Here is a 25,209-nt window from a genome sequence, read left to right as displayed (position 1 = left end):
TCCTGTTTCTATGGGCATCACCCAAGCCCCTCTCTGCACCCCAGAGGGGCAGCTGGATCTGGAGGGAAGGGCTTCTCAGCCCCTGCCAGGCAACACCCTCTGCGGGAGTCTGGGTCCTGGACCCCCAGGGACCCTCCTTCAGGGTCAGAGACACCAGGTGAACATTGCCCCCTCCGCAGAGGTCGGAGTTACAGCTCCGAGAGGCTCTTGCTCTGCATTTCTCTAAATTTTAGTAATTCTAACCTCTTCCTTTTGCTCTTCCAGCCTTTTGGGTCTAGATGCTTCCTGCTACTGCTACCTCTGACTTCTCTCTCCCTCCTTTTAACCTTTCAGTTATGTTTACACAGCTTTGTACCCGATCAACAATTCATGATATTAAACTCTCTCCGGTATGGCTTCTGTCTCCTGATGGACCCTGGTTGATTCAAGAACAAGCCCCCTCCTCCAGTTTCTCACCTAGACAAAGCCCCAGCAGGGAACAGTGAGAGATGTGATTTGAAATCCAGTTCGACATGTTGATTATTACTGGAATTTTTTTTAACTTAATTGAGACTGTGTTTGTGACTTCACATGGTCATAGGACTTTTGGGAAAAACGGAAAAGTTGTGGGATTGCCTGAAGTTTCATCCCAGGGGAGGAAAAGAATATTTTCCACTGGACACATTCAAAGGGACTGGGGCAGGGCAGAGGAGATCCCAGGATCCTGATCCCATCCCAGGTGTCCTGCTTTTTCAATATGCAAGTCACAAAAATCTAGGACAGTGTCTCTGACTTCATGGAGTTTATAATCTACTTGGAGAGCTAAGGTTCGCTCACTTGAAAGGACAATTCACCCAGATAGTACTGCAGGGGTGTGCAAATGATCTGAATTCAGAGGCAGGGAGATTTTCTGAAGGCTCTGGTGGCCAGGGCCAGCTTCCCTGAGGCAGTCAGAGTGGACTTGAAGAATAGGTAGGGAGATTCAGGAGGTAGTGAAGGCAAAAGGGCAGTGTGTGTGTGTGTGTGTGTGTGTGTGTGTATGCACGCACATGTGTGTGTGCACATGTGTGTGTGCATGTGTGGGTAGATATGAACAAAGGCACCAAACACATCTTGGCTTGTTTAGGGTCTCTGAGACCGTCCCTCTGGTTAGACCATGTGGTTTCTGCAGAGAATGGGTGGGCCCAAGGATGACACTAAGGGGCTTCACAGGTAAGTCCGCATTTCGTTAGTATCTGGGGCTCAGTCACCCTATTTGAAGATGTAAGGGAAAGAAAGCTGTGTGCTTGCTGTGCAAATACACCTTCAAACATGTCCTCTCATCATGGGGCAGGGGGCTGAGGGCAGGGGGCAGGGGGCTGGGGGCAGGGCAACCCCTGGCCCCTATGTGAAAATTCCGGAGCCACCACCGAATAGAGGATGAATGGTGGCCAGTTAATGGAGGCCTTAGATATCTGGGGAGGTAGTCTGAACTGAGATGGGGACGCATTCAAGGGTTTTGAGGCAGACAGTGTCATATTGGAGCTCTGCATTCTTTGACAAAATCCTTTGACAAATCTGGGCTGTGTAGCCCCAGATGTTAGAAACCAGGAAGGACAGAGGTGGGAGAAGAGGATGAAGACAGAGACCACCCACTTTCTCTCCGTCCTTGCCGCAGACATCTCAGTGGCCCAGGGTCAGAGAGGCAGGGCCGGGAAGGAGGGTGACTATGAGGATCCTTCCAGGTTCCTGGGACACCTGCGTCCTCGTGTACAAGGGCCCCAGTGTGTGCTTCCGTGGGTATGAATGAAACAAGAAAGCGGAGAAAGTCTCGGTGCGGGTTTACGTTAAGTGTCTGCACACGGACACGGAAGTTTTGATTGAAAGAGTGAGATTGTACATGACTGATGGATGGAAAGAGGTTGAGTTTGAACGGTCAGAAAATAATTTGCCTGGTTATCCTTCCCAATACCTACCAGAGTTGCAATCTTCTTCTCCCGGATGTAATTCTCAATGGCGTCGTTGTTTGGAGCAAACACTGTATAAGCATCTGCTGCCTCGATCGCACTCGCCAGATTATATTGCTGCAATGGAGGGAGACAAGAACGCATGAGGGATTCCCGTTGCCAGGTAACCTGAGCAAGTGGGTCACGCAGAGAATGTGGTACCTACAATGATGTAGCCCCGGAAGATGGAATAGTTGGGCATCTGGTCCAGCCGCGTGAGCAGATTTGGTAGGGAGCCAGTTAGACTTCTTCGAGGCACCAGAACCTGGGGAAGTAAGCCCCCAAACTCTGTTAGCATGTGTCAGCAGGGCTTGTTGCCCTCCGGTACGTAGGTTCATGTCACGTGACAATATGCAATGAAGAGTGCCTCTGCGCATTTAAAAATTTTTTTTTTAACGTTTATTTATTTTTGAGACAGAGAGAGACAGAGCATGAACGGGGGAGGGTCAGAGAGAGAGGGAGACACAGAATCTGAAACAGGCTCCAGGCTCTGAGCAGTCAGCACAGAGCCCGACGCAGGGCTCGAACTCACATACCGCGAGATCGTGACCTGAGCCAAAGTTGGACGCTTAACCGACGGAGCCACCCAGGCGCCCCATTTATTTATTTATTTAGAGAGAGAGCAAGCATGAGCGAGGGAGGGGCAGGGAGAGAAAGAGGGAAACAGAGAGAATCCCAAGCAGACTCCGCACTGTCAGTGCCGAGCCCGACGCAGGGCTCGAACTCACGAACCGTAAGATCATGACCTGAGCTGAAATCAAGAATTGACGCTTAACTGACTGAGCCACCTGGGTGCCCCTTATCTGTCCTATTTGTGACGTGAGGACAGTCACGTCTATTTTCTTAGGGCCGGTGTAAAAATTAAATGAGAGAACGTGACGGGATATTTTGTACGGTGCCCTGTACCTGCTGGGCTGTCAACCATCCTAACTGTCACCGTGGACAAGGCTGGGTGCCACTGCTGCCGAGGGACACAGCAGTGCGGCCCACCCCCCTGGGACCTGCCGTCAGGTGGGAGGGCATAGTGTGCTGGATGAACCATACACCCAGTTCCTCCCATGGGAGGACAGAGGAAGGAGAAAGGCATAAAACCAGCATTTGTGGAGGGAAGGCCTGCTGGGCAGCAGGCATCGAGAGAGAGGGTGTTATTTAATTCTTACCAGAGGAGAAAAATGAGGCTCAGATTGGTTATGTGGCTTGCCCAAGGTCACATAGCTAGCTACATGCTGGTACCCAGATACTACACGCCATCCTTGATGATAGGGGCCTCAGGGATGAAGGAAGGCTTGAAAGAGGAGGTGAGACCTGAACTGGCCCCATGATAATACTCAGTTCAGGAGACAGACTGAGGTATCCCTGTACTAACAAGGTGTGTAAATGAGTCGGGGTAATTTTATGTTTTCCAAAAAGGTTTTTAGTCTTTTGGAAAGCCAGGATTGGAGAAGAAAAATACCCTTGCTAAGTAATGTTCTTCATAAGCCCAGGGCGCCTGTGTGGCTCAGTCGGTTAAGCATCTGATTCCTGATTTCAGCTCCGGTCGTGATCTCACGTTTCATATGTTCAAGCCCTGCGTCAGGCGCCACGCTGACAGTGAGGAGCCTGCTTGGGATTCTCTCTCCCTCTCTCTCTCTCTCTTTGCCGCCCCCCCCCCACTCTCTGTAAGTAAATAGACATTAAAAAAAAGTCATAAACCCAACATATTTCTGTGCAAGTGATGAATCACTTGCTCAAAAATGTTTTTCTTAATGCCTCTCAGTAATACAAAGAAATTGCAAGGTTTTTACAAGATAACGCATCTAGGAGTCTTAAAATTGCCTCTCTTTTCTGAATAGAAATAGTTGAACTTTTCTGTAAATTAAAATCAAAAGTGAGTATATAAGTGCCAAGAGAGGATAATTTTAGTTAAAATGCTGTTAGTTAATTGTCTTTTCCGATCTCCCACCTTTCAAAAGTTCCCAGGGTACCCTCACTTCTCACCTGAATTTTCAATGAAAATCCTAATATAGTAACTGAAAATTACAGGATAGCTTAAACTCCCATTTCCCACTATGCTTTTTTTTTTTAATCACATACCTTTGAGTACCGTTGAATTGTGTCTTTGAAGAAAATGAAAATTTCAAAACACCTTTTCTACCCTTTTCCATTTTTTTCTAGGGCCTTCCTTCCCCCCATCTTTTTAGGGTACAATAATACAGAAAGGGGAGAGGAAAACTATACATAACCCCTTGCTTCTCCTCCAGTTCCTGATTAAGATATCCTCATAAGTAAGAAATATAATCTAGGTGACCATCCTTGATGTAGGGCCCGTGGCAGAATATAGCCTGAATAAATAGGCTGAGTCTGACCGAATGAACAGAGCCTCTAAACACTTTTAACACTAAAGTCATGGGGCACAACACAGGTTTCTTTTACATTAAGGGTAGCCTGTCCCCGCAAAAGACACAGAACAGGATGTGTGAAACATTGCAAGTCTGTACCTTGTTGATGATGTGTATCACGCCATTTGTGGCTGCATTGTCGCTGTCAATGACAGATGCTCCTTCGATTGTGACATTCTGTAAATGCAAGCCACCATGGGAAGGTGAGTGTCCTTAGAGTCGTACATCCACGGATTGAAAGTGTTTCTGGGTTTTACACTTCTTGAGCAGTAGCAACTCTCACACTTTGGATTATGACCCAAAGCTAGAAATGTCCTTAATTGTGACACACTAGATATCACACACACACACACACACACACACACACACACACACACACACACACGCATGCACACAATCAAAATGAAGTGATACTTTCCTCTACTATTTGGGAGGTCCCAGAATACCAATTCTTGTCTTTTCTATTTCATTCAGAGAGTGCTGGTTGAGGCTCACCAAAGTGATCCTGCAGTTTGAAAAGCAGTGTAGACAGTGTTGTGTGGGTTGAATTGTGTCCTCAATATTCATACGTTGGAGTCCTAACCCCTAGTACCTCAGAATGGGACCTATTTGGAAATAGGGTCTTTATAGAGGTAATCACATTAAAATGAGATCATTATGGTAGGTCTTAGTTCAATATGGCTGGTGTTCTTATAAGAAGAGGAAATTTGGACATAGCTGTACAGGGAGAACACTGTGTGAGCGTGAAGAAGGCCATGTCCAAGCCAAGGAGAGAGACTGGAACAGCTCCTTCCACAGCCCTTGGGAACAAATCTTGCTCACACCTCGATCTTGGACTTCTGGCCTCCAGAACCTTGAGACAAAATTCTCTGTTGTTTGAGCCACTCACTTTGTGGCGCGTGGTGAAAGCAGCCTTAGCAAACTAATGGGGACAGTAACCGACTTTCCTGATCAGCATCCAGCTACTTTTCAAGAGCATTGATTACCCCACCTACCCACCAACCCAGTCACCAACTAACCATGACACAACTGGGACTCCATTCTCTCTACTTTCCTTTCTTCTTCTCCTCACCATTACCCTTTATTTAAAATCCCTTCTGGGACCCTAGGTGCAGAAGGGGACTTGTCTCACCCTGAGCAGCTCCCAAGTTACATCAGCAGAATCCCTGAAATAAGCATTCCTGGCCACCTTGCACATCTCTTTTGGTTAAAGGGAGACATTTATATCAGACATAGGAACTCATTAAAAATGTGTCTCTGGTGGTTAGTTCCTCCAGGTCAATGGTCCCAATTGATTTGTCTCAGAATGTATAGAACCTGCGATTAGCCTGCCCAGGATGGGTGTTCAATAAATGCTTGCTAAGAGAATCAGCTAAAACACTGAAGGAAGGGGTGCCTGGGTGGCTCAGGTGGTTAAATGTCTGACTTGGGCTCGGGTCATGATCTCGTGGTTCATGGGGTCAAGCCCCACATCAGGCTCTGTGCTGACAGCTTGGAACCTGGAACCTGCTTCAGATTCTGTGTCTCCCTCTCTCTCTACCCCTCCCTGCTCGTGCTCTGTCTCTCTCTCTCTCAAAAATAAATAAACATAAAAAAAATTAAACACTTATGGAAAACAACACATTGATATATGTATGTAATGCACTGACATTATTATAATATGTAAAGAATCCATGGGCTGTATGCAACTCTTTTTGGCTTTCTAAAAAGACTGATCTGATGAAGTACATACATTCTGGTAATTCTAGGCATAGACCCTTTTCACAGTGCTCACGCCAATGAGTAGGAAGGTAAAAATGTTTTAGAGCAGTAATTCTAAGACATTTTTGACTGTGGCCCATGGTCCACTGATGTGGCAGTTCCCACTTTCTAGCAGAATCATCATTTTCATCTTGTGCAGTTCACATAAAGAGCTATAAAACACTGCCCTATGCAGCAGGGCAGCCAGACTTCCTGATGAAGACAGAATCTAAGTCCTGACACATGGCAGTAAGGTCCAGAGGGCAAGCTCTATGGGGCTCTGGCACTGCCCTAACTCCACGTAGAAGGTGCTCAACAGATATTTGTTGATCCACCCCGACCTAATATACAATTTTAGCAATCTATAACGTCTCTAGTAGGTTACCAGTAATCAGCTTTTAGTTAACCATATACAAATAACCAAAGTTGTGAAATTGCATAACATTTACCCAGGACAATGGAAAGATTTGCCTTTGTGGATCAGTTTGTGGTCTGTTGGAAGGAGCCACATGGCCAACCAGTGGGTGGGGGGGGGGTGCACATTTTATAGGATCACTACTACAGAGTAATGTGTGTGTGCATGCCTGTGTGTGTGTGTGTGTGTGTGTGTGTGTGTGTGTGTGTATGAATATATGTTGGCAGTTGTTGAAGCTGGGTGATGCCTACATGGAAGTTCTATTCTTGATCCATGTTTGCTCATGTTTGGACATTTCCACAACACAGAAATTGTTAAGAGGGCAGCATGAACACAGATGACACATCTCCACTAAACAGACAAATTAGAACACTCTCTTACCCCATCTGCCTTTGCCAGGTGAAGGAAGTTGCCCTGCAAAGACGTTGCCAGCATGTCATAAGGTGACAGAGCCCACAGATCTGCCACTCTGTACGTGCCTAGTAGCACATGGTATCTGAAACGACAGTCCGTAATGGCTACAGTGAAGGATCCATGCATGAGGCAGTATCATCGAGTAGTTAAGAAAATAGGTTCTGGAGCCAGAACCTCTTCCCCTGCAATTATCAGCCATGAAACCTTGGGTTAGTTACTTAATCACCCTTGCCTCAGTTTGCACATCTCTAAAATAGGTCTAATTTTAATGCCCATCTCATAGGGTTGCTGGGAGGATGAACTGAGTTACACCTAAGGCAGTTAGCACAGAGTTGGCTGTCAATAACGTTAACTGTTATCATTCTGGGGTAGGAGAGTTCTGGAACATTTGAGGTTCACGGATCTCAAGGACCACGTGACCTCCCTCCACTGAACTTCCTTCACACTGATGCTAATAAGATATCGTGAAGAATTAAATACATAATACCTACTTTATTAGGGCTGGAATATTGCTCTTGGACAACCAAAAGGCTTTTTCATCTTGGTCCATGTTCTCAATAGCTTGCGGGGAGGGCACGAGGACAGTGAGGTTTGAGGCGGCTGACAGCATGGCTTGTAGAGAAGCATTCTGAATCATAGGAGGGAAGGAAAATAGGCCTGATTCACATTAGAGGACAGACAGGGCTGGCTGAATGCTAGGCAGAGATGAAAACTTCCTATGCGAAGTAATTTCAGGGATACTGGAAAGGTCTTAGGGACCCCTTTCCCAAATCCATCCCACCCACTGGCTGGTGCCCCATATGCTCTTATGAGATGCATTCTTCTGATTTAAATTGTGAGTTTTATCAAAAGGCATATTTTCCTGATCCTCCAGTCAAACTTTGAGTCATGATCAGTCATCTACCCTTTAGTCTAAACAAAGAATCAGAGCACCGTCTTGCTGATCGTGTGCGTGTGGGTGTGTGTACACATGTATGTGCGGAGAACCTTGGGAACCCTTGGATGCCCTTGGAATAAGGATGGTGGGAAGGTTATGGGAAGCATTTCAGCATGGGGGACACACTGGAGGCCTGAAATCAAACTTAACCTACTTTTTGTTCTTCCCTTGAGCCAGTTCTGGGTAGAAGTGGTGCGCTTAGGTTTAACAGCTGCTCCCAGGAAAAACAAACAAAAAGCCTTCATTTGTAGTGTTCCCTGATTTCTGTGGTGTGTACCCTCCCACCATGGCTGATTTCAAGTATTGAAAGTAGGGTTGGGGAGGATGTGTTCTTGTGTATTGTGATGAGCTGGGTCCACTTCACCACCGGGCAAGCTTACGCATGTGGGGTTAGTTTACACGGAAATCATCATTGTACAATAGGATTCTCAGTCCCTGCCCTTCCATGTGGTGGGGGCAGAGAGGCCCTACACAGTAAGGAGCCGTCCCGGAGTGGATTACCTATCTTGGCACGTGTCTTCTCAAAGGGAATAAACCACTGGTCATGAAGGGACCTTGGTCCACCCATGCAAAGATGAGAGAGATTCAGACAACTGGTACAGCAGGGGTTGGATTCTGCATTATAGAACTTTCCAGGGGAGACGAAAAAGCTCCTCTAGGCATGTTGGGCTGACAGCTAAGTGCACATGGATTACCCCAGATTGCAACTATGAATACCAAATCCAGCTCGGTGAATTGCAATAATGATATGCTGACTTTTCACAAAGACCTCTTGATGCGAGAAGCTATATGTATACATTTGAATTGGTTTCAACCAACTTTTCAAAGTTGACCCCTCCGGCTTAACCTAGACCAGAAGTTTTTAGCCCTGGTTGCATGCTAGAATAACCCGGGAAGCTCTTACAATACATGATCCCAAGGGTAACCTCTGGCCAATCGAATCAGAGGGTGTGCTGGTGGGAGCCTCGGCATGGCTATTCAAAGTGATCCTAAAGTGCAGTCAGCGTGGAGAGCCACCGCTCTGGACGATTGCCTTCCTTCCTTCCTACCAGCTCCCCTCCTTTTGGTTTTCTGTTCCATGCATTTCAAATTTCTAAAATTATGTACATTTCCTGCATTCCAACAAAGGTACTCACATTTATCCACTGATTAAATATAGCTGCCGCAGAGAGAAATGACAACTCCTTATTCATGTCGTGCAAGCGAGGGAGGGAGAGATGAGAGAGAACACGAGAAAAGGAACAATGAATGAGAAGCACAACCACAGTGCGTGTCTCAGTAGCACGCACTTAGCCTTCCTATGGCTGGGCTCATTTGTGTTTCCAGCATGAATGGGAGCCCCAGCTGGTTGAATTTCCACGTTGCCAAAGGTGTGCATTTCTTTCACGCTTAGTGGCTCCATTACCCTCTATATTTGAGGCAAAGAAGGAATTCCAGAAACTTCAGACAGACAACCACCTGAAGTTCTTCCAAATTGGAATTGAGTTGTTAAGAACATGGCACCCAACCTCATGGAGGGCCACAGGGCTCAATGGCAGCCCTCTTTCAGAGCCAACCTTGAGTAGTGGCTTGGGAGGCAGGGCCCAACCACCCCGGTTTTTCACTCTGGTTTGGTCATTTCCTAATTGCTTAGGCAAGTTACTTAGTCTCTCTGGGCCTCAATTTTCTTGTCTATAAGATGGGGATAATAAAAGCTCCAACTGATAGGTTGATGTGAAATTTGGAGGACTTAAGGTTTTAAAGTGCTTAGAACAGAAGCTGTGATGCGGGCCTTGCTCTGTCTTAGCCACTCCTACTTTGCATTTCTCTACCGTGGAATGTGTTAATGAACATGTATACTGAACCGCTGCGGTGGGCACCAGGTTGGAGTGAAGGGAGGGTAGAAGACACAAAAAGGAAAAGATGACTTCTGCCCTCACACAACTTTTACTTGTTTGGGGGAAGTTGAGACTTTGAAGGCAGTGCCATTAAATCAGTGACATGTGCAGGTGTGGTAGGGGAAACTCTGGCCCTTGAGTTTAAAACGACCAGGTTCATTTCCTGAGTCTGCCCTTTACTACCAGTGCGATCTTGGGCAAGTCACTTAACCTCTCTGAGAACTCAGGTGTCTCGTCTGAAAAATGAATATGATGATGCCTTGCTGCTGGGGTTATGAATGCCACATGCATCCGTGTAGGGGACAGCATTTTAAAACTATTAAACACCATGAAAATGGCCCAATGGTTATCATATGCAAATATACACAGAGGCAATAAATCTTAGAGTTGTCTCCACTCCTTTTTGAAAGTAGTTGAGGTTATTAAATGAGTTAGTAAATACCTATCAGATAGCGAATTAGTAAACTGACAAGGGCAAGAGTTGAGATGCATGAGTGATCTCCTGAGGGGGCTGCTCCAAGGGAGAGGGGGTGCAGGTGGGACGTGAGTTGATGGCAGGAAGACGGGGAGAGGAGGCCAGGGTCTGTGGGAGAGGCGAGTGGAACAGGTAACTGGATGGCTGGGCTAAGTGAGTGGAGCCCGCGTAGAGATGCCCGGAGCGCCAGGCTAAGGGTTTGGACCTCATCTTGCTTTCTGTTGAGGAGAGGGCATTGTGAAAGCAGAGTGTTGGGGCTTAGGTTTTAGGACGCGAGGCTCATGGGCAGTGAGAAAATGTTGGGTCACCCCTCCATGATCTGTGTGTCAGGAGCTCCTGTCCCGACAGGGTGAATAGAAGGAAGAGCGTAAAGTGAAGGGTGGGCAGGACCCTGAAGAGGCAGGAAGGCCGAGGAGGGCCAGATGGGCCATCAGCCCAGGGGAACGCGGGCTGGGGCGAGGCTTGGGGGGGAAGGGGGCGCAGCCCTGGGGACTGTGGGCCCGGTGGTTTCAGCAGAGAGGAGGGGCAGGAAGCAAAGTGCAGCAAGTTGAACAAAATGAAGTGAGAACATTTATCGATTTATTTCTCATTCAACAACTCTCATTCAACAAACTTTCTTTGGAAACACTGGGAGCGAAGTAGGAGACAAGACAAAGATCTGCCCTCAAGCGTTCACAGTCCTGAGGTTGGGGAGACAGACCACATCTGAGCGAGGACAATTCGGTGTGATGTGCATGGCCCTCTCCCTGAGTACTCGGCCCTGGTGGCTAAGTGCCCGAGCCCTGCGCTTACACAGCCTCGGGCTGGATCCCCCACTCTGCCGCTGAGGCCCGCGGGCAGGTTTGCTTAGATTGTCTTCTAGAGAGCTAGCAGGGTCAGTTAGCTGCTCATTAGGGAAGTTTGCGAACGGGAAGAGGTAGGATACCAAGAAAGGAAGTCCTCCTGCTTGGTGCATAGAAGGTACCAAACAAAAGCGAGCCCTCAGCAGCCTTTAGGCTTGTGACCCACAGAACACATATGCCATCTGCACGAAGCAGCTTGCTTCGTAGGAAATTTCCTGGAGCAAATGATTGGCAGAGCACTGTAAAGGCATCCTAGCGAAGAGTTTTGTTTAGTTTCTAAAAGACTTTTGACTTTATTATTCTGCACAAGAGCTTGTCTTGCTCACTTACCACGGCTGCATTTCCATAGCACAGAAGGCCATCTCCGTCATAGCCCTCTTGGCAAACACAGCTCCAGACGCCAGAAGAAGTAAACTGACAGGTTGCCTGACAAAAGGAAGAGAAAAGAAAGAATTGGCGTTCCTCACAAAAGATTTGCCTCGAGTTACATCCGTGAGCCCTCTGGCTCCATCTAAGGTGGGAACGTGCAGCTCTGGGGTTGGAAGATGTTGGGAGTGACCCACAGACCCTGCCCTGTAGCAATGAAAGGTTCCTGTCTACACGATTGGTGCCTCGCTGCTGGGCTATGAATGTCACATGCATCCATATAGGGGACAGCATTTTAAAACTGTCAAACACCATGAAAATGGCAACAACAGTTATCACATGCAAATGTGCCCAGAGGCAATAAACGTTAATCACAATTACATTCTGTCCTTTCATCCCTCTCAGATTGAGCCTATGAAAGCACAGGACACCACGTGAATTTGAATTTCAGATCAACAAATACGTTTTAGTGTAAGTATGTCCCGTGTAATGTTTGGGGCACACTGGCGCTGAAGAAGGATTCACTGAAATTCAAACTTCGCCGGGGGCGAAGGGGCTCTGAAATTCAAACTTTGCCGGCTGTCCTGTACTGATTTTATCTGGAATCTCTATGTTTCTTCCTCCAGGCTTTGGAAGGAAGTGAAAGTAGCAATAACTTCCCATGTTTGGATTGTCAGGACTTGGTTGGGCTTAAACGTAGCAAGAATGTTGGATCTCCTTCAGATTTATGAAGGGCTCACATGATTCTTGAGAAATAGATACTGTGGGGCATCTCTCCCATCTTTCTTCTTTAACAACTACTCTGCCCCTACCCTGGCAACCATGTTCCCAATATGTCGTCACCCTCCCTGGCCATCATTGACTGGCTCATATGTGGACACGTGGACTCCTCTGGGTTTGTCAGATCCTTTCTTCTTTGGGGGTGGAGGGTGACGTTGATCTAAGAAAAGGGAGCTGTGTACCCCCAAGATGCAAAGAGAAACATTAGAAGTTGGGAGAGAGGGAGAGAGAGAGAGAGAGAAAGAGACAAAGAGAAAACAGATGCACAGAGAAAAGCAACATGAGAGATCACATAGTCTCAGAGGATTAGAGGAAGAGGCTGCTTTGACCTTGCTGTCTTCAGGTTTTGATTCTGGGTCCTTGGGAAGTCTGCTTGTATTTCCTGCCATGGTGCTACCCTAGGGTACTCCCTGAAAATTCCTTTTTTGCGTAAGTTGATTTGTGTGGATTCTGCCCCTGGCCTTCAAAAGCACTGTGACTAAGGTGCAATCTTCATCGGTTCCGATGTCAGGTGCATAATGATGCTCTTCTGCAAGCCTGTTCTTCCATAATTTAGACACAAGACACACTCTACCCTTGAATGGGCATTGTCACCAATAATTTGTGGTAAACTCTGTTATGACATTCGAAATGGGAGTCCAGTTATCTTGTTGGTTCAGAATCGCTGGATTTAGCAGATAAAAAATTACCAAGTTGAAGGTGAACTTTGGAGAGGGTATGAATAATTTTTGGTATAAATTTGTCCTACACAATCTTTGGAACATACTTGTGCTGCAGAATTTTTATTTATTTGAAATTCTGATTTCACTGGGGACCCTGTGTTACATGTTGGTTCTTCCAACACTTGGGTTGGGGCGAAATTTGTAAGAACTACTCTCATTTTGCTTGGGGACTCTCTTCAGGGGGAGAAAAGATTTTGTTCATTAGTAGGTCCAAATAAGAAGTAATCTAGCTTTCTTTCTTTCTCAGGTAACTTATTTTCTTTTTAAACTTTAAAAAAAAATTTATTTATTTTTGAGAGAGAGAGAGAGAGAGAGGAACAGAGTGTAAGCAGGGGAAAGGCAGAGAGAGAGGGAGACACAGAATCCGAAGCAGGCTCCAGGCACCGAGTTATTAGCACAGAGCCCGACATGGGGCTCAAGTCCACGAACTGCGAGATCATGACCTGAGCAGAAGTCAGATGCTTAACCGACTGAACCATCCAGGAGCCCCAGCTTTTTTTCTTTTTAAGGTAAGGCTCAAGAAAATGAAGTAACTCACCAGTGGATGACATTTCCCAGTTTGTTCCAAGCACGAAGTGATTTCTTCGCAATCAATCCCATTGCCTCGAAATCCTTCCTTGCATTCACACTCATTCTGTAATTCCAAGAACAAAGGGGAGACGTGAAAACAACTGCCTTTCATGCCTTGCCATCATGTGGCCTGAAAACTGAACCACGGAAATCGTAGCTGCTTGGCCCTCTGAGAAAACAGAACGAATGTCTTTCATTTGTTACACTTCCAATTCCAGAGTGGCTGGTCTGCACATTCTACGTTACATTTCCCAGTCTGATTGTTTCTTGCTACTTCCTTTTTAAATTCATCATCCCAGAAGGGCCATACGTGATATAAGACAGCCCATTAAGTTGTGGGAAGAAATGAATAGAATTTCTACTTATGAATTTTTATCTTTAACAACATAACTATTATTTGCTATGTGTGCACTATAAGGTAAATATGTGTAACTTAGATGCAAGTATATGTGGACAGTAGCACCTAAATACGTCTTTACGTGATAGGGCAAGACTTTGTCAACGTGGGTGTTTAATCTCCTCCACTTAGTATTGGGGTAGCACTTTCTCGCACCCCTACCCTGACATATTAAGCCAAATGTGGTTTGTCTTTTTATTTGTTTATTTATTTTAAAGTTTTTAAAATTTATTTTGAGAGAGAGAGAACCAATGGGGAAGGGGCAGAAAAGGGAGGGGTACAGAGGATCCGAAGCAGGCTCTGTGCTGACAGCAGAGAGCTGGACGCGGAGCTCAAACTCACAAACTGTGAGATCATGACCTGAGCTGAGATCAAGAGTTGGACGCTTAACCAACTGAGTTACCCAGATGCCCCATGGTTTGTCTTTTAAAATAAATATTCATGGTAATTAGGATTTGTGCCTACTTGGAATATCTGTTTTCAAGCCAACTAGTAACTACTGTGGGCATCCTAAATATGGTCTATTTTATTTCTTACATGGCAGTATAAAAAGACCTTTCTCTTCCTCCATTTCCCACATCAGGATGCCTTTACAATTTGTCCACAGAAAGAAAGAGTAGAGAGGGGATAGATACTAATATGGGTGGAGCTGGGTATTCCTCACCACCCCCAATTCATACGTTAAAATCTTGACCCCAGTACCCCAGAATGTAACCTTACTTGGAAATAGGATTGTTATTATATAGTTAGTTAAGATGAGGTCACACTGGATGTGGGTAGGTCCTAATCCAATTAGACTGGTGTCCTCATAAAAAGGTGGGATTTGGACACAGACAGGCACACAGGGAGAACGCATGTGAAGACGAAGGCAGAGGTCAGGATGATGCACATATAAGCCAAGGAATGCAAAGATGGCCAGCAAACTAGCCAGAGCTAGGAGAGACGCACAGAACAGATTCTTCTTCACAGACCTTTGAAGGAACCAAACTGCCTGCCCACAGCTTGACCTTGGACCTCTAGTCTCCAGAACTGTGAGACAGTACCTTTTTGTTGTTCTATGCCACCCACCTAGAGACACTTTGTCACGGCATCCTTAGCAAACTGATAAAGATACCAAGACATTTTTTTTTTCTTTCTCAGATGCAATCTGGCAATTCAGGTGAGTCAAAATGAATGCAATTGCTTGCCAAATGCTTGGTGAGATGTAAGACAGAGGCGAGCTCTTCCAAGGAATAGGACTTTCCATGGCTATAATCACAGTACAGTCGTCATCACCTCTCCAGAGCTGACTGGTCCTAAGCAGTAGCTTTCTCTGCTTCAGTCTCCCTTACATGAGGTTAAGTGAGAGTGATTGACAGATTGTAGAGTTCTACTGAAACTTGTACGGTCAGGTGGTGACTAGGAGTGGGGCTCTGGAGTCTGACTGGGTGTGAATCTCGCACCATGATTTATTTTCTATGTCATGTGAGCAAATTATTTAGCATCTCTGTGCCTCAATTTCCTCTTTTGTAAGATGGAATAATGCCGGTACCTATGTTACAACAAAAGCAAAAATATGCAAGTGGGACTATATCAAACTAAAAAGCTTCTGCATAGCAAAGGAGCCCATCAATAAAATGAAATCACAATCTACTAAATGGGAAAAGATATTTGCAAATTATATATCTAATAAGTGGTTAATATCCAAAATATACCAAGAACTCATACAATGCAGTAACAAAACAGTAAACAATTCTATTTAAAAATGGGCAGAAGATCTAGATAGACATTTTTCCAAAGAAGATACTCAGATGGCCAACAGGCACACGAAAAGATGCCCAACATCACTAGTCATCAGGGAAATGTAAATCAAAACCACAATGAGATGTCACCTCACACCCGTTAGGAGGCCTATCACCAAAGAGACAAGAGATAACAAGTGTTGGCGAGGATGTGGAGAAAGGGGAACCCATGCACTCTTGGTGGGAATGTAAACTGGTGCAGCCACTATGGAAAACAGTACGGTGGTTCCTCAAAATATGAACACTAGAGCTACCATACCTTCAAGCAATTTCATTTCTGAATATTTATCCAAATTTGAAAAGATATCTGCAGTCTCATGTTCATGGCAGCATTATTTATAAAAGCCAAGATATGGAAGCAACTCAAGTGGCCATTGATAAATGGAAAAAGAAGATGTGAGATATCTATCTATATCTATATCTATATCTATATCTATATCTATATCTATATCTATATCTATATCTAAATATTACTCAGCCATAAAAAAGAATGAGATCTTGCCATGTACAGCAACATAGATGGACCTCAAGGGCATTGTGCTAAGTGAAGTAAATCAGACAGAGAAAGACAAATACCATATGATCTCACTTATATACAGAATCTTAAAAAAAAAAAAAAAGTACCCACGTCATAGGTTTGTTGTGACCATTAACCCATTCTCCCCTACTACAAAGGATTAAAAAGCTGCAGTAAGTTCCAGCCAAAGTGCTTCTGTGTCTAGCGGGGAGAAGTCACTGCAGGAGTCCTGCTCCTCTAGGCTCTCTAGTACGTGGCACCTACCTGCCCGGGGCCCACATACAAACAGGTTGCATTGACGTGGCAGCCACCGGTGCCGGGCAACAGGCAGTTGTTGATCTCCGAGCAGTCTCTGCCGTCCCCGGTCCATCCCTCCTGGCAAACGCATGTGTGGGTCCCCGGGCCGGTTTTGATGCATTCTGCCTGCAGGAGGAAAAGAAGCAAAATCTCTGAAACCTCAGAGCCACATGATCCCAAAAGCCAAAAAAGGAGGTACATTCTAGAAACGGATGTTTGCATGGAGTGCAATAGAAACAATTATTTCTGTATGCACTGTATCCTATATGCACATTTGCACTGAGATCCACAGAAAAGGTGAGATGATTTAAGGAACAGAATTGCTTGTTGTTGGCCAGCCAATGACCATCACCATGAACATCGCTGTCATTTATTGAGCCAGGGACTGTTGTTAGTGTTTGGCTGGTATAAGCCATCATCTTGAGGAAGGTACTGTTATTGTCTCTGTGTTACAGGTAAGGAAAGTAGGCTTAGAGGAGGTAAGTAACTTGCCTCTGGTCACACAGCTACAAAACTTCGCAAACTCAGGTCTCTATAATGCTGAAGACCAAGCTCCTAACCATGGTACCAAGTCCAGACCTGTCGGGATGACCACCTTAGGAGGCTGAAAGGCAGTGCGAGAGGAGAAAGGTGCTAGGTATGTTGTTGAGTGGGCGGGACTAGCCCAAGGGGCATCTGGTGGGGGTGGGGCAAGGCATTAACATTGAATTTCACCCTCAGAGCCAAGAGAAGTTACTGAAGGGGTTTCAGCATGGGAGAAATGCGATCTGATCCACCTCAAGTCACTGTGGCTGTGGGTGGGCCATGAATATTTGGTGGGTGGGCCAGAGAGGTTCTAAACTGTGGGTAAGGAATGGAGGTGACTCCGGCCTGGTGGTGGTAATCAAAAGGTGTTCTGAAGGCAGCGGTGGGCTTGGGCTATACCTCTGGGCTATATCCAATAATAGAATTTAGTTTCTATTATTGTCCCCAAACCTCAGTTTCTTCATCAGTATAATGGGGATAAGAACATCTGCCCCGTTGGGCTGGCGGGGAGGGAAGAGCAAATGAGATCAGGTGCACTCAAGTCTCTTGTAAGCTGTAATATTTGAATCAGTAGTTTAGTACTAATAATCTCCAATATCTGATCCTCAGGCTGTGCTTTTAAGAGCCCAAAGACCCGCGCTCCTGTGGTCCTGGGACGTCCCTTGCACATGTGGATTTAGGAATGGAAGCTCACAGAAATCACCAGCACCGTCTTCAAAGCTTCAGGAATCCAGCAAATCTGCTAACACGAAAAGCCATCAGACACCACTCTTTTTGGTCAGGATTTCCTAAAACACCAGGCCGCTTGGAAATGAAGACCAACACTCACATTGTGGCTGCAGCCCCCCAGGGTGAATCCTGCGCAAGGGTCCGTCTCTGAACAGAGGCTTCCGTCCCCTTCGTATCCTGCTTTGCAAACACAGCTGCGAAAGAAGAGTGAGTGCACAAATTCAGCCCCAGACGTGGAAGCAGTCACTGCCCAGGAGAAAGCCGGCCAGCCAGGGCTGAACCGGTTCCTGGCCAGGCGCTTGACAGTTTACCCTTGTGGAGGGAGCCAGTGTGGTCAGGTGGTCACGGGCACTTCGGGGGGTCTGCAGTCAGACACGGCTGGGTGGGAAGCCAGGCCCCCCACCTCATAGCAGTCGTGTGACCCTGGACGAGTCCCTTAACCTCTGGGAGACTTTGTTTCCTCCTCGGGAACGAGAGTCTAAAATCTCGCTCCCAGAGCTGTGGAGATGAGATCAGCACGTGGAGCCTTTAGCAGGGCACCTCCACACGCTTGCGTCTCGTGAGGCCCCACGTCTGGCAGCTTTCCTGCTTCCACAGGGCTGGAATCTGCCTCTAGCTTAGCATCTGTGGTTCTGCAGAGAACAACTCCCGTCCCTTCTATGCAATAGTTTTTAGCGTACTTGAAAATGACAGTCAGATGAGACCTCTCCTCTCTCCCCTCTCTGGTCCCTCAGATTTTCTTTTTTTGGAGCAAGACACTCTCAGGCGTCTGATTCCATGAGAGGACATAGTTTACTGACCCATCACCCTTTCTTTCAGACACGCATTTCAAAATGTCCCATCATGATACTTTAACTATCAAACACGTCGTTCATTCATTCTTTCATTCCACTAATAATTTATTGAGACCCTTCTGAGAGGTGCTGGGTCGCCTGTGGCTTCACCCTATCCCATGTCACTGTGGCAAATTCAATCATATGTGCTTCACAAAAACTTAAATAGAATTGTTTTTCTTGTATCAAGGCTCCTGGAGGAAAAAAAAATACTTAGTCTGGTACCCACATGAAAAAACCAGACTGATGGGTTCCAACACTGTTTGATTTACCTAAGTTTATATAGTATGTGCAGACCCATGTTGATAGCCCTTTGTGGGTGATTTCAGAGGTTTTAAGGACAGTTTTGATAACTTGTGATTTTTGACTTATGCATGGATGTAGATCCTAACTCTCAAGGCAGATGCATTTCTATTGGACGACCATGGAGGAGAAGACACAGTCTCTGGGCCCACGCTGCCCACAGTCTAGTGGGGGAGACAGATCATAAGCAGGTAAGTAAGTAACTACGCAATTGCAAATTAAGAAAAATGCTTTAAAAATAAGACCAAGAATACTAGACATTCTCTGCATCTCCCAGAATATTTCTTGGGTGGTCACTGACTTTGAAGCAGATTTTCCTGGAGAGGGAAATCTCCTCTGACATTGCCCCTCCCACATCTCTAAGCCCACTGCATGATCTAATGACCAAGAGCCAATTTCCTATAAGATGCCTTTAACAGGGGAGTCATTATTAATGGCTTTAGGAAGTAAAAGCATTTTTATTTATTTTTAAAGTTTATTTATGTATTTGAGAGAGAGAGAGAGAGAGAGAGAGAGCGCACACAAGCTGGGGAGGGGCAGAGAGAGGGAGAGACAGAATCCCAAACAGTTTCTGTGCAATTAGCACAGAGCCTGATGTGGGGCTCCAACTCACCAACTGTGAGATCATGACCTGAGCTGAGCTGGAGAGTTGGACACTTACCTGACTGTGCCACCCAGGTGCCCCAGTAAAGGCATTTTTAAAGGGTTGGAAAGTGGTGGACAAATGTTCATTTCTTTGCATAAGTGGTGATAATAATCATAGTTTCCATGACTGAACACCTATGATGTGCTAGCCCTGGTGCTGGGTGCTTTTACATTCAGTTTTTATAATCTCCAGTGCCCTGCTACGTAGGCAACATCATCCTTACTGTACTGATGAAGAAAGTGAGACTCAGAGAGGTTAAGCGGCTTACCCACGGTCACACAGCTGGTAAGTCTCAAAGCAGGGGGTGCTGCAATTTGAACCCAGCTCAGTCTGAGGTTTTCTCCACAAAAGCCACACTGGCAGCCAGAGAAAGCAGGGCTTTGTTTGCAAAGAGTGTAGTTATGGGTGGGGTCTATCTACAGGGAGCACAGTGGCTGTGGGCTGTTAAGGGTGGCGCCTACCTTGCCGTCCCATTGCTGTATTCACAGGTGGCGTGGATATGACAGGACTGTACGTAGGGCCCGCAGGTGGAGGTCTGCTTGTGGCAGAACGTCCCTGTGGAGCCTTCTCTGCACGTGCCGGCCAGGCAGGCCCCGTCACTGTCGATCCTGTTATTGCATGTTCCGTAAATGCACAGACATTCTGGAAGGGAAGGAAGAGGGACATTGAGGGGTTGGGGGAACAAGTGTAGCAATGGGACACATGAGGTATGGAGGAGAGAGACCACCTCCCCTCACCACCCCTCATGCCTACAGAGAAGAACGTGGGGCTGAGCCTGGGGAAGGCTCTGGGGCTATTTCTTAGCTTGTCAAGTGTCTCTCAGTGTGCCTGAGACAGGGAGCTTGGCTGTCCCATCAAGGAGGGGAATAACACAGTCTCAGAAATGCTTTGCGTGTGTGTGTGTGTGTGTGTGTGTGTGTGTGTGTGTGTGTGTGAAAGAGGCCAAGGAACTCGGTCTTCATTTACTTCGTGGTTAGAGAGCTTAGTTTGGAAATTTCTGACCTTTCTGGAATCTGTAGAAGGGGTTTCTCATGCCAGCATGGCCTCTGATGTGCAGCTGACACTTGCTCCTCACTCTCTAGCACAGCAAACCAGGATAACTGATAGTCAGTATCTGTGCACTGACCTCGTCCTAGGCACTGGGCCAGACTTGAACTGCACCATCTCATGAACAGTCACCAGCCTCTGAAGGTGAGTGCTTTCATCATCCTCATTTCCAGGTGAGGAAACCGAGGCCCAGGGAGGCGAAGCAAATTGCTTAACTTGCTGCTAAGTTTTCAAACAGAGACTCGAACTTAGGCTTTCAAATTTCATTTCTGTTCGTGCCCAAGTGCCGACACAGTAGGTCAGTGTAGTAGCTGGTGTTCCACATGCCTGTTACCAGTTTCCACTTGAGCTGTTTGCTTTGCTTTTGATTACAGGTGCTTAAAAATTGCAATGTGGGCTTCAGACTAGGCTCCAATGCATGCGGGAGAGAGAGGAAGGAGGGGAAGTTTCTCAAACTTCAGTGGCAAGGATTTGGGGATTTGGATATGATCAGAAAGGAAGGCATCTGTGGTTCTGCCCCAGGAGGGCGATGGGAGAGGGATTCCTGTGGGTGCTTGGAGCCAATATCCAGGACAGGGAAGAGAGCCAGAGTGAGAGGGCTGGAAAAGCATGGCTGGATTTAAAACAAAAGACTTTTCATAAACTTTTAAACCAGCCAGGGCTTAATTGGCAAGGGACAGGGGGCCAGAAGGAAGGGGAGGCTCTCCCACCAGGGATGGCAGGCAGCCACAGAGCAGGACGAGAGGCATTGGTGTAGGCAGCCCCCACCAAGCCTTCCCTGACCTCGGCATCCTGCCCCACTGGCCTCATAAAAATGCCAGCGTTAGTAGGCTTTGGAATAAAACTTTATTTTTTCCCCCGAGAAACCTTATTTGGCACAAAGAACAGTGGATTAAGATCGGCAGCCGTGCCCCTGCTGTGCTCTAATGTCCTGGCCATCTTCAAAGGTGGCTATGAAGATCAGACAAGGTAAGAGAGGGGAAGGGCTGTGTGCTTTGTAACAAATGGATGAGTTAGTAGTGAGAGTAGTAACAGCTCCATCTACGGATTTCTTGCTGGTGCAAGCTCTGTGCTAAAGCCTTAAATTATGATCTGACTTCATCAAAAACCCATGACGTGGGTACCAAACTTCATTTTATAAATGGGGAAATTGAGGCTCGATGAGAGACTTTTTCTAAGGTCACACAACCTGTCAGTTGCAGCGTGGGGATTTAACTTTGGTCGGCTTGATTCCACAGCAACTCTGATCTAATCATTTTGTTCTTTCAAGTTCTAATCTTAGTGAAGAAATATACGTCGATATTTATTTTGGTAGATCTTTGTATCTCTCCTCTTAAATATATACATGATGCAATTTTAAAAAGCATGATGCATGTTTTCAAGATTATGTAACTGCATTTTTGTTTAATGCCTGGCCAAGGGGCTGTGTCTGCACTATTGCTTTGCTGCAGTGCAGCAGGGATCCTGGCTGAGGGATCCTGGGATCCTGGGATCCTGGGCTCCTGAGCAGGAGGAAGCCTGGGAAGTGCCACTTACTTTTGTCACACCGGGGTCCATATTTATTGGGGTCGGAGCAGAACTGGCACTGGGAGCCTTGGAAGCCGTCCTGGCAAATGCACGTCCCGTTGCCATCGAGGCCATCTGCGCACTGCAAGCAAAGGAGGCCCCAAGGGCGTTAGGACAACACTCACCCGTGAAGGAGTCCCAGATGCCATCGTGCCATGGCCTGACTCCTTTGAGTGCAGATTCCATCTCTTTGGGACTCCTTGTAAAAAGCAGAGTTGTATTGGTATCAGGTAGGATGCTAAAACAGCGACAGGCTTGGGCTCCTGAGTTGGGATCTCGAACGTTAAGGGAAGCCATTCAGGGAGGAAGGGGGTCGCGGTGGCGCACTGGGAACCTGCAAACAATGCTTGAGGGATGGTGTGACAAGCCACCGACCTTCAGCAAGAAGGCTGGCCGTTGTCTCCATTGCTCTGCTTTATGACTTCAGACAGCAGTGTCTCCCCCTGCAGCGTAAGACTTTTTGCCTTTTCAGCCTTTTCCAGGTTGGCTTTGCAGCGCTCGCCGCGCATCCCGGTCGGGCCCCCATGCCTCCCGCCGTCAGCTGCAGTAGCTGATTAGTACCCGCTCTGCCCTGTTCTCCTCACCTCGCCTCAACCTGCTCATGAGTGCGGTTTTTCCTTCCCCTCAAAAGGGGCATATTTCAGATCTGGGTTTCTTAAATGCGTAGATCTGTAATTTCCCATGTGAACCGTAGCTCGTTTTACCTTTGTTTGTTTAGCCTCCAAACTAGGTGAGTTAAATTTGGGCCTTCACATTTTACTAGGTTTTGGAGGTGGGTTGAAAAAGGCAATCACCCAGGGGCACCTGGGTGGCGCAGTCAATTAAGCGTCTGACTCTTGATCTTGCCTCTCAGGTCATTATCTCATGGTTCGTGAGTTTGAGCCCCACATCGGGCTCTGTACTGATGATGCGGAGACTGCTTAAGATTGTCTCTCCTCTCTCTGCCCCTCCCCCGCTAGCACTCTGTCTCTGTCTCTGTCTCAAAATAAATAAATAAACTTAAAAAAAAAAGCAATCACTGGGCAGTGCTTTTTTTTGTTTGTTTAAATTATCACAGAATCTTAGTCTTGGAAGGAATCTTGGAGGTCAATGCAGGGTACCCTGCTACCTCCCATAAGAGGAAAGTGGGGTCAGAGGGAGCCTCGTTGAGCTATCCAAGGTCAAGTGGTCAGCAGCAGGAAAGCAGACACTGGAACACCACCAGACTCCCCACTCCCCACCCCTGTTGCCCTCTGTCCCCAGATTCCTTCTGCTGCAGAACCTTCTGTTCTTTTAGCAACTGATCTATTTCTTGTACTTCCTGGGAGTAGTGGTTGACACTGTAACACTTCTTGGTTTAGTGATTTTAAAACTTATTTTTCCACTTGACTTAGGACAGGTCAACCTCAGCATTCATGACAAAGTTTTCATCACCTGGCCGTTCCCAGAGCATGGATTCGAGAAGCCTCCTGGACACTGGTTGCAGTCCGGCCCGTAGAAGCCTTTGCAGCACTTTGGTATCTGAAAAACAAAATGCATGTTGCTTTTTGAAACCGCAAGCAGAGTGCCAATTCCTCAAAGGAAGTATATTTTAATTTCCATTATTATAATCAACCCTGTGTGAGCCCGACTTTCTCTCTTGCAGATGATAGCACAGCTGGTGCACAGCCATCTGCTCGCCACACACGTACTAAGGCCGACCGCGTGCCAACCCGGCTCTGGCACCGTGAGAACGAGACGTGAAGGCTTGTGCTCATGCACCCCATGGTCTATCAAGTCCAGGAAGAGACCACAAATTAAAAAAAAAAAGAAAGAAAGAAAGGAAGGAAGGAAGGAAGAAAGAAAGAAAGGAAGGAAGGAAGAAAGAAAGGAAGGAAGAAAGAAAGGAAGGAAGAAAGAAAGGAAGGAAGAAAGAAAGGAAGGAAGGAAGGAAGAAAGGAAGGAAGGAAGAAAGAAAGGAAGGAAGGAAGGAAGAAAGAAAGAAAGGAAGAAAAAGAAAGAAAACAAAAAAGAAAGAAAGGAAGAAAGAAAGAAAGAAAGAAAGAAAGAAAGAAAGAAAGAAAGAAAGAAAGAAAGAAAGAAAGAAAGAAATTTTCCAAGATCTGTAATTGCTGGGAAGACAAAATACTGTAGTGAAATGGTGGCAGGTGGGGACAAAGGTCAGGGGAGACTGGGGGGCCACTGTGCATTGGGTGGTGACAGGGGGTGAATTAAACACTTGAAAGATGAACCAGTTCCAAGACAATCCTGGAAGAGCTCTCCGAGGGAGGGAGGGGAAAGCGTGCACGTTCTGATGTGGGAGTGAGGGTAAGAGACAGGTCGGAGCCCTGGCAGAGGCTGGGCCGTGCGGGAGCATCGGGAGTGTAGGCTCTGTGTTAAGAGCGATAGGGAGCCACAGGAGAGATGGATGCAGGGAGGGGGGTGACCCAGACGCCATGTAGAGTCCGCCCTTCCATTCCCCTGTAGGAAGACATTGCCAAGGCCCCACCAGCAACCTGTGAGCCCACAGACCCTGAGGCCCAAGAGCGTCGCCCTAGAGCTGCCCTTTGCTGCTGGCCTCACCTTCACAGTGGCATTACAGTATCTGGCACAGCCGCTCTTCAGGCTCCTTATTCTGCCAGTGTAGACACATCTGTGTGTGAAGAGCGTCTGGAAGAAAGCCAATGGGAAAAATGCACTGAGTCTGTGTTTTGAGGTCCTCTGGGGGTTGGTCAGCTTCTGCATATACTGGACATCCTACTTCCATTTACTGTCGATGTCAGGGAAGCGCCCCAGAGCACACCAGCCCACGTGGCTCCCAGCCAGAGCTCAGTCACCTTCTTTAGGCCTCGGTTATCTTCTTGGTAGAATACAGGCGGGATTTGCACAAATAAGGGCACATTTATCTTTACATCTCCTCTCGTGCCATAGCAGACATTGCCAACCAATCAGGGAACACTTTCCTGTTCATCCAGGATGTGGCTTAGCCTCCCCTTCTGATCAATAGCCATCCCTAAGCTCCTGCTATATAGAAATTTTGGAGGCAGTAGAATCTCTCTCTAATTTGTAGAAAGATCTACAATCAGGAGTGGTGTGTATGGGTATGGGGGCAGGTTTAAATGCAACTTTT

At 46.7% G+C, this 25,209-nt stretch overlaps 1 protein-coding gene across 1 annotated transcript in view; it reads right to left on the bottom strand.

Annotated features, from left to right (window-relative positions):
* STAB2 (stabilin 2) overlaps positions 1 to 25,209 on the bottom strand; it is a 163,632-nt gene that overhangs the window by 66,310 nt on the left and 72,113 nt on the right. The window contains exons 20-33 of the mRNA XM_042993052.1: positions 24,663 to 24,749; positions 23,535 to 23,621; positions 22,092 to 22,203; positions 19,970 to 20,150; positions 17,827 to 17,920; positions 16,440 to 16,598; positions 13,449 to 13,544; positions 11,373 to 11,468; positions 8,985 to 9,032; positions 7,403 to 7,539; positions 6,879 to 6,993; positions 4,442 to 4,519; positions 2,131 to 2,229; positions 1,935 to 2,042 (exon numbers count right to left, since the gene is read on the bottom strand). Of these exons, the coding sequence (XP_042848986.1) occupies positions 1,935 to 2,042; positions 2,131 to 2,229; positions 4,442 to 4,519; positions 6,879 to 6,993; positions 7,403 to 7,539; positions 8,985 to 9,032; positions 11,373 to 11,468; positions 13,449 to 13,544; positions 16,440 to 16,598; positions 17,827 to 17,920; positions 19,970 to 20,150; positions 22,092 to 22,203; positions 23,535 to 23,621; positions 24,663 to 24,749 (1,497 nt within the window). The remainder of the gene's footprint in view (positions 1 to 1,934; positions 2,043 to 2,130; positions 2,230 to 4,441; positions 4,520 to 6,878; positions 6,994 to 7,402; positions 7,540 to 8,984; positions 9,033 to 11,372; positions 11,469 to 13,448; positions 13,545 to 16,439; positions 16,599 to 17,826; positions 17,921 to 19,969; positions 20,151 to 22,091; positions 22,204 to 23,534; positions 23,622 to 24,662; positions 24,750 to 25,209) is intronic.

The sequence above is a fragment of the Panthera tigris genome, chromosome B4, assembly GCF_018350195.1.
Source record: "Panthera tigris isolate Pti1 chromosome B4, P.tigris_Pti1_mat1.1, whole genome shotgun sequence".
Taxonomy (NCBI): domain Eukaryota; kingdom Metazoa; phylum Chordata; class Mammalia; order Carnivora; family Felidae; genus Panthera; species Panthera tigris.
Note: the sequence above shows the minus strand (reverse complement) of the source record. Positions and strands in the feature narration are given on the sequence as shown.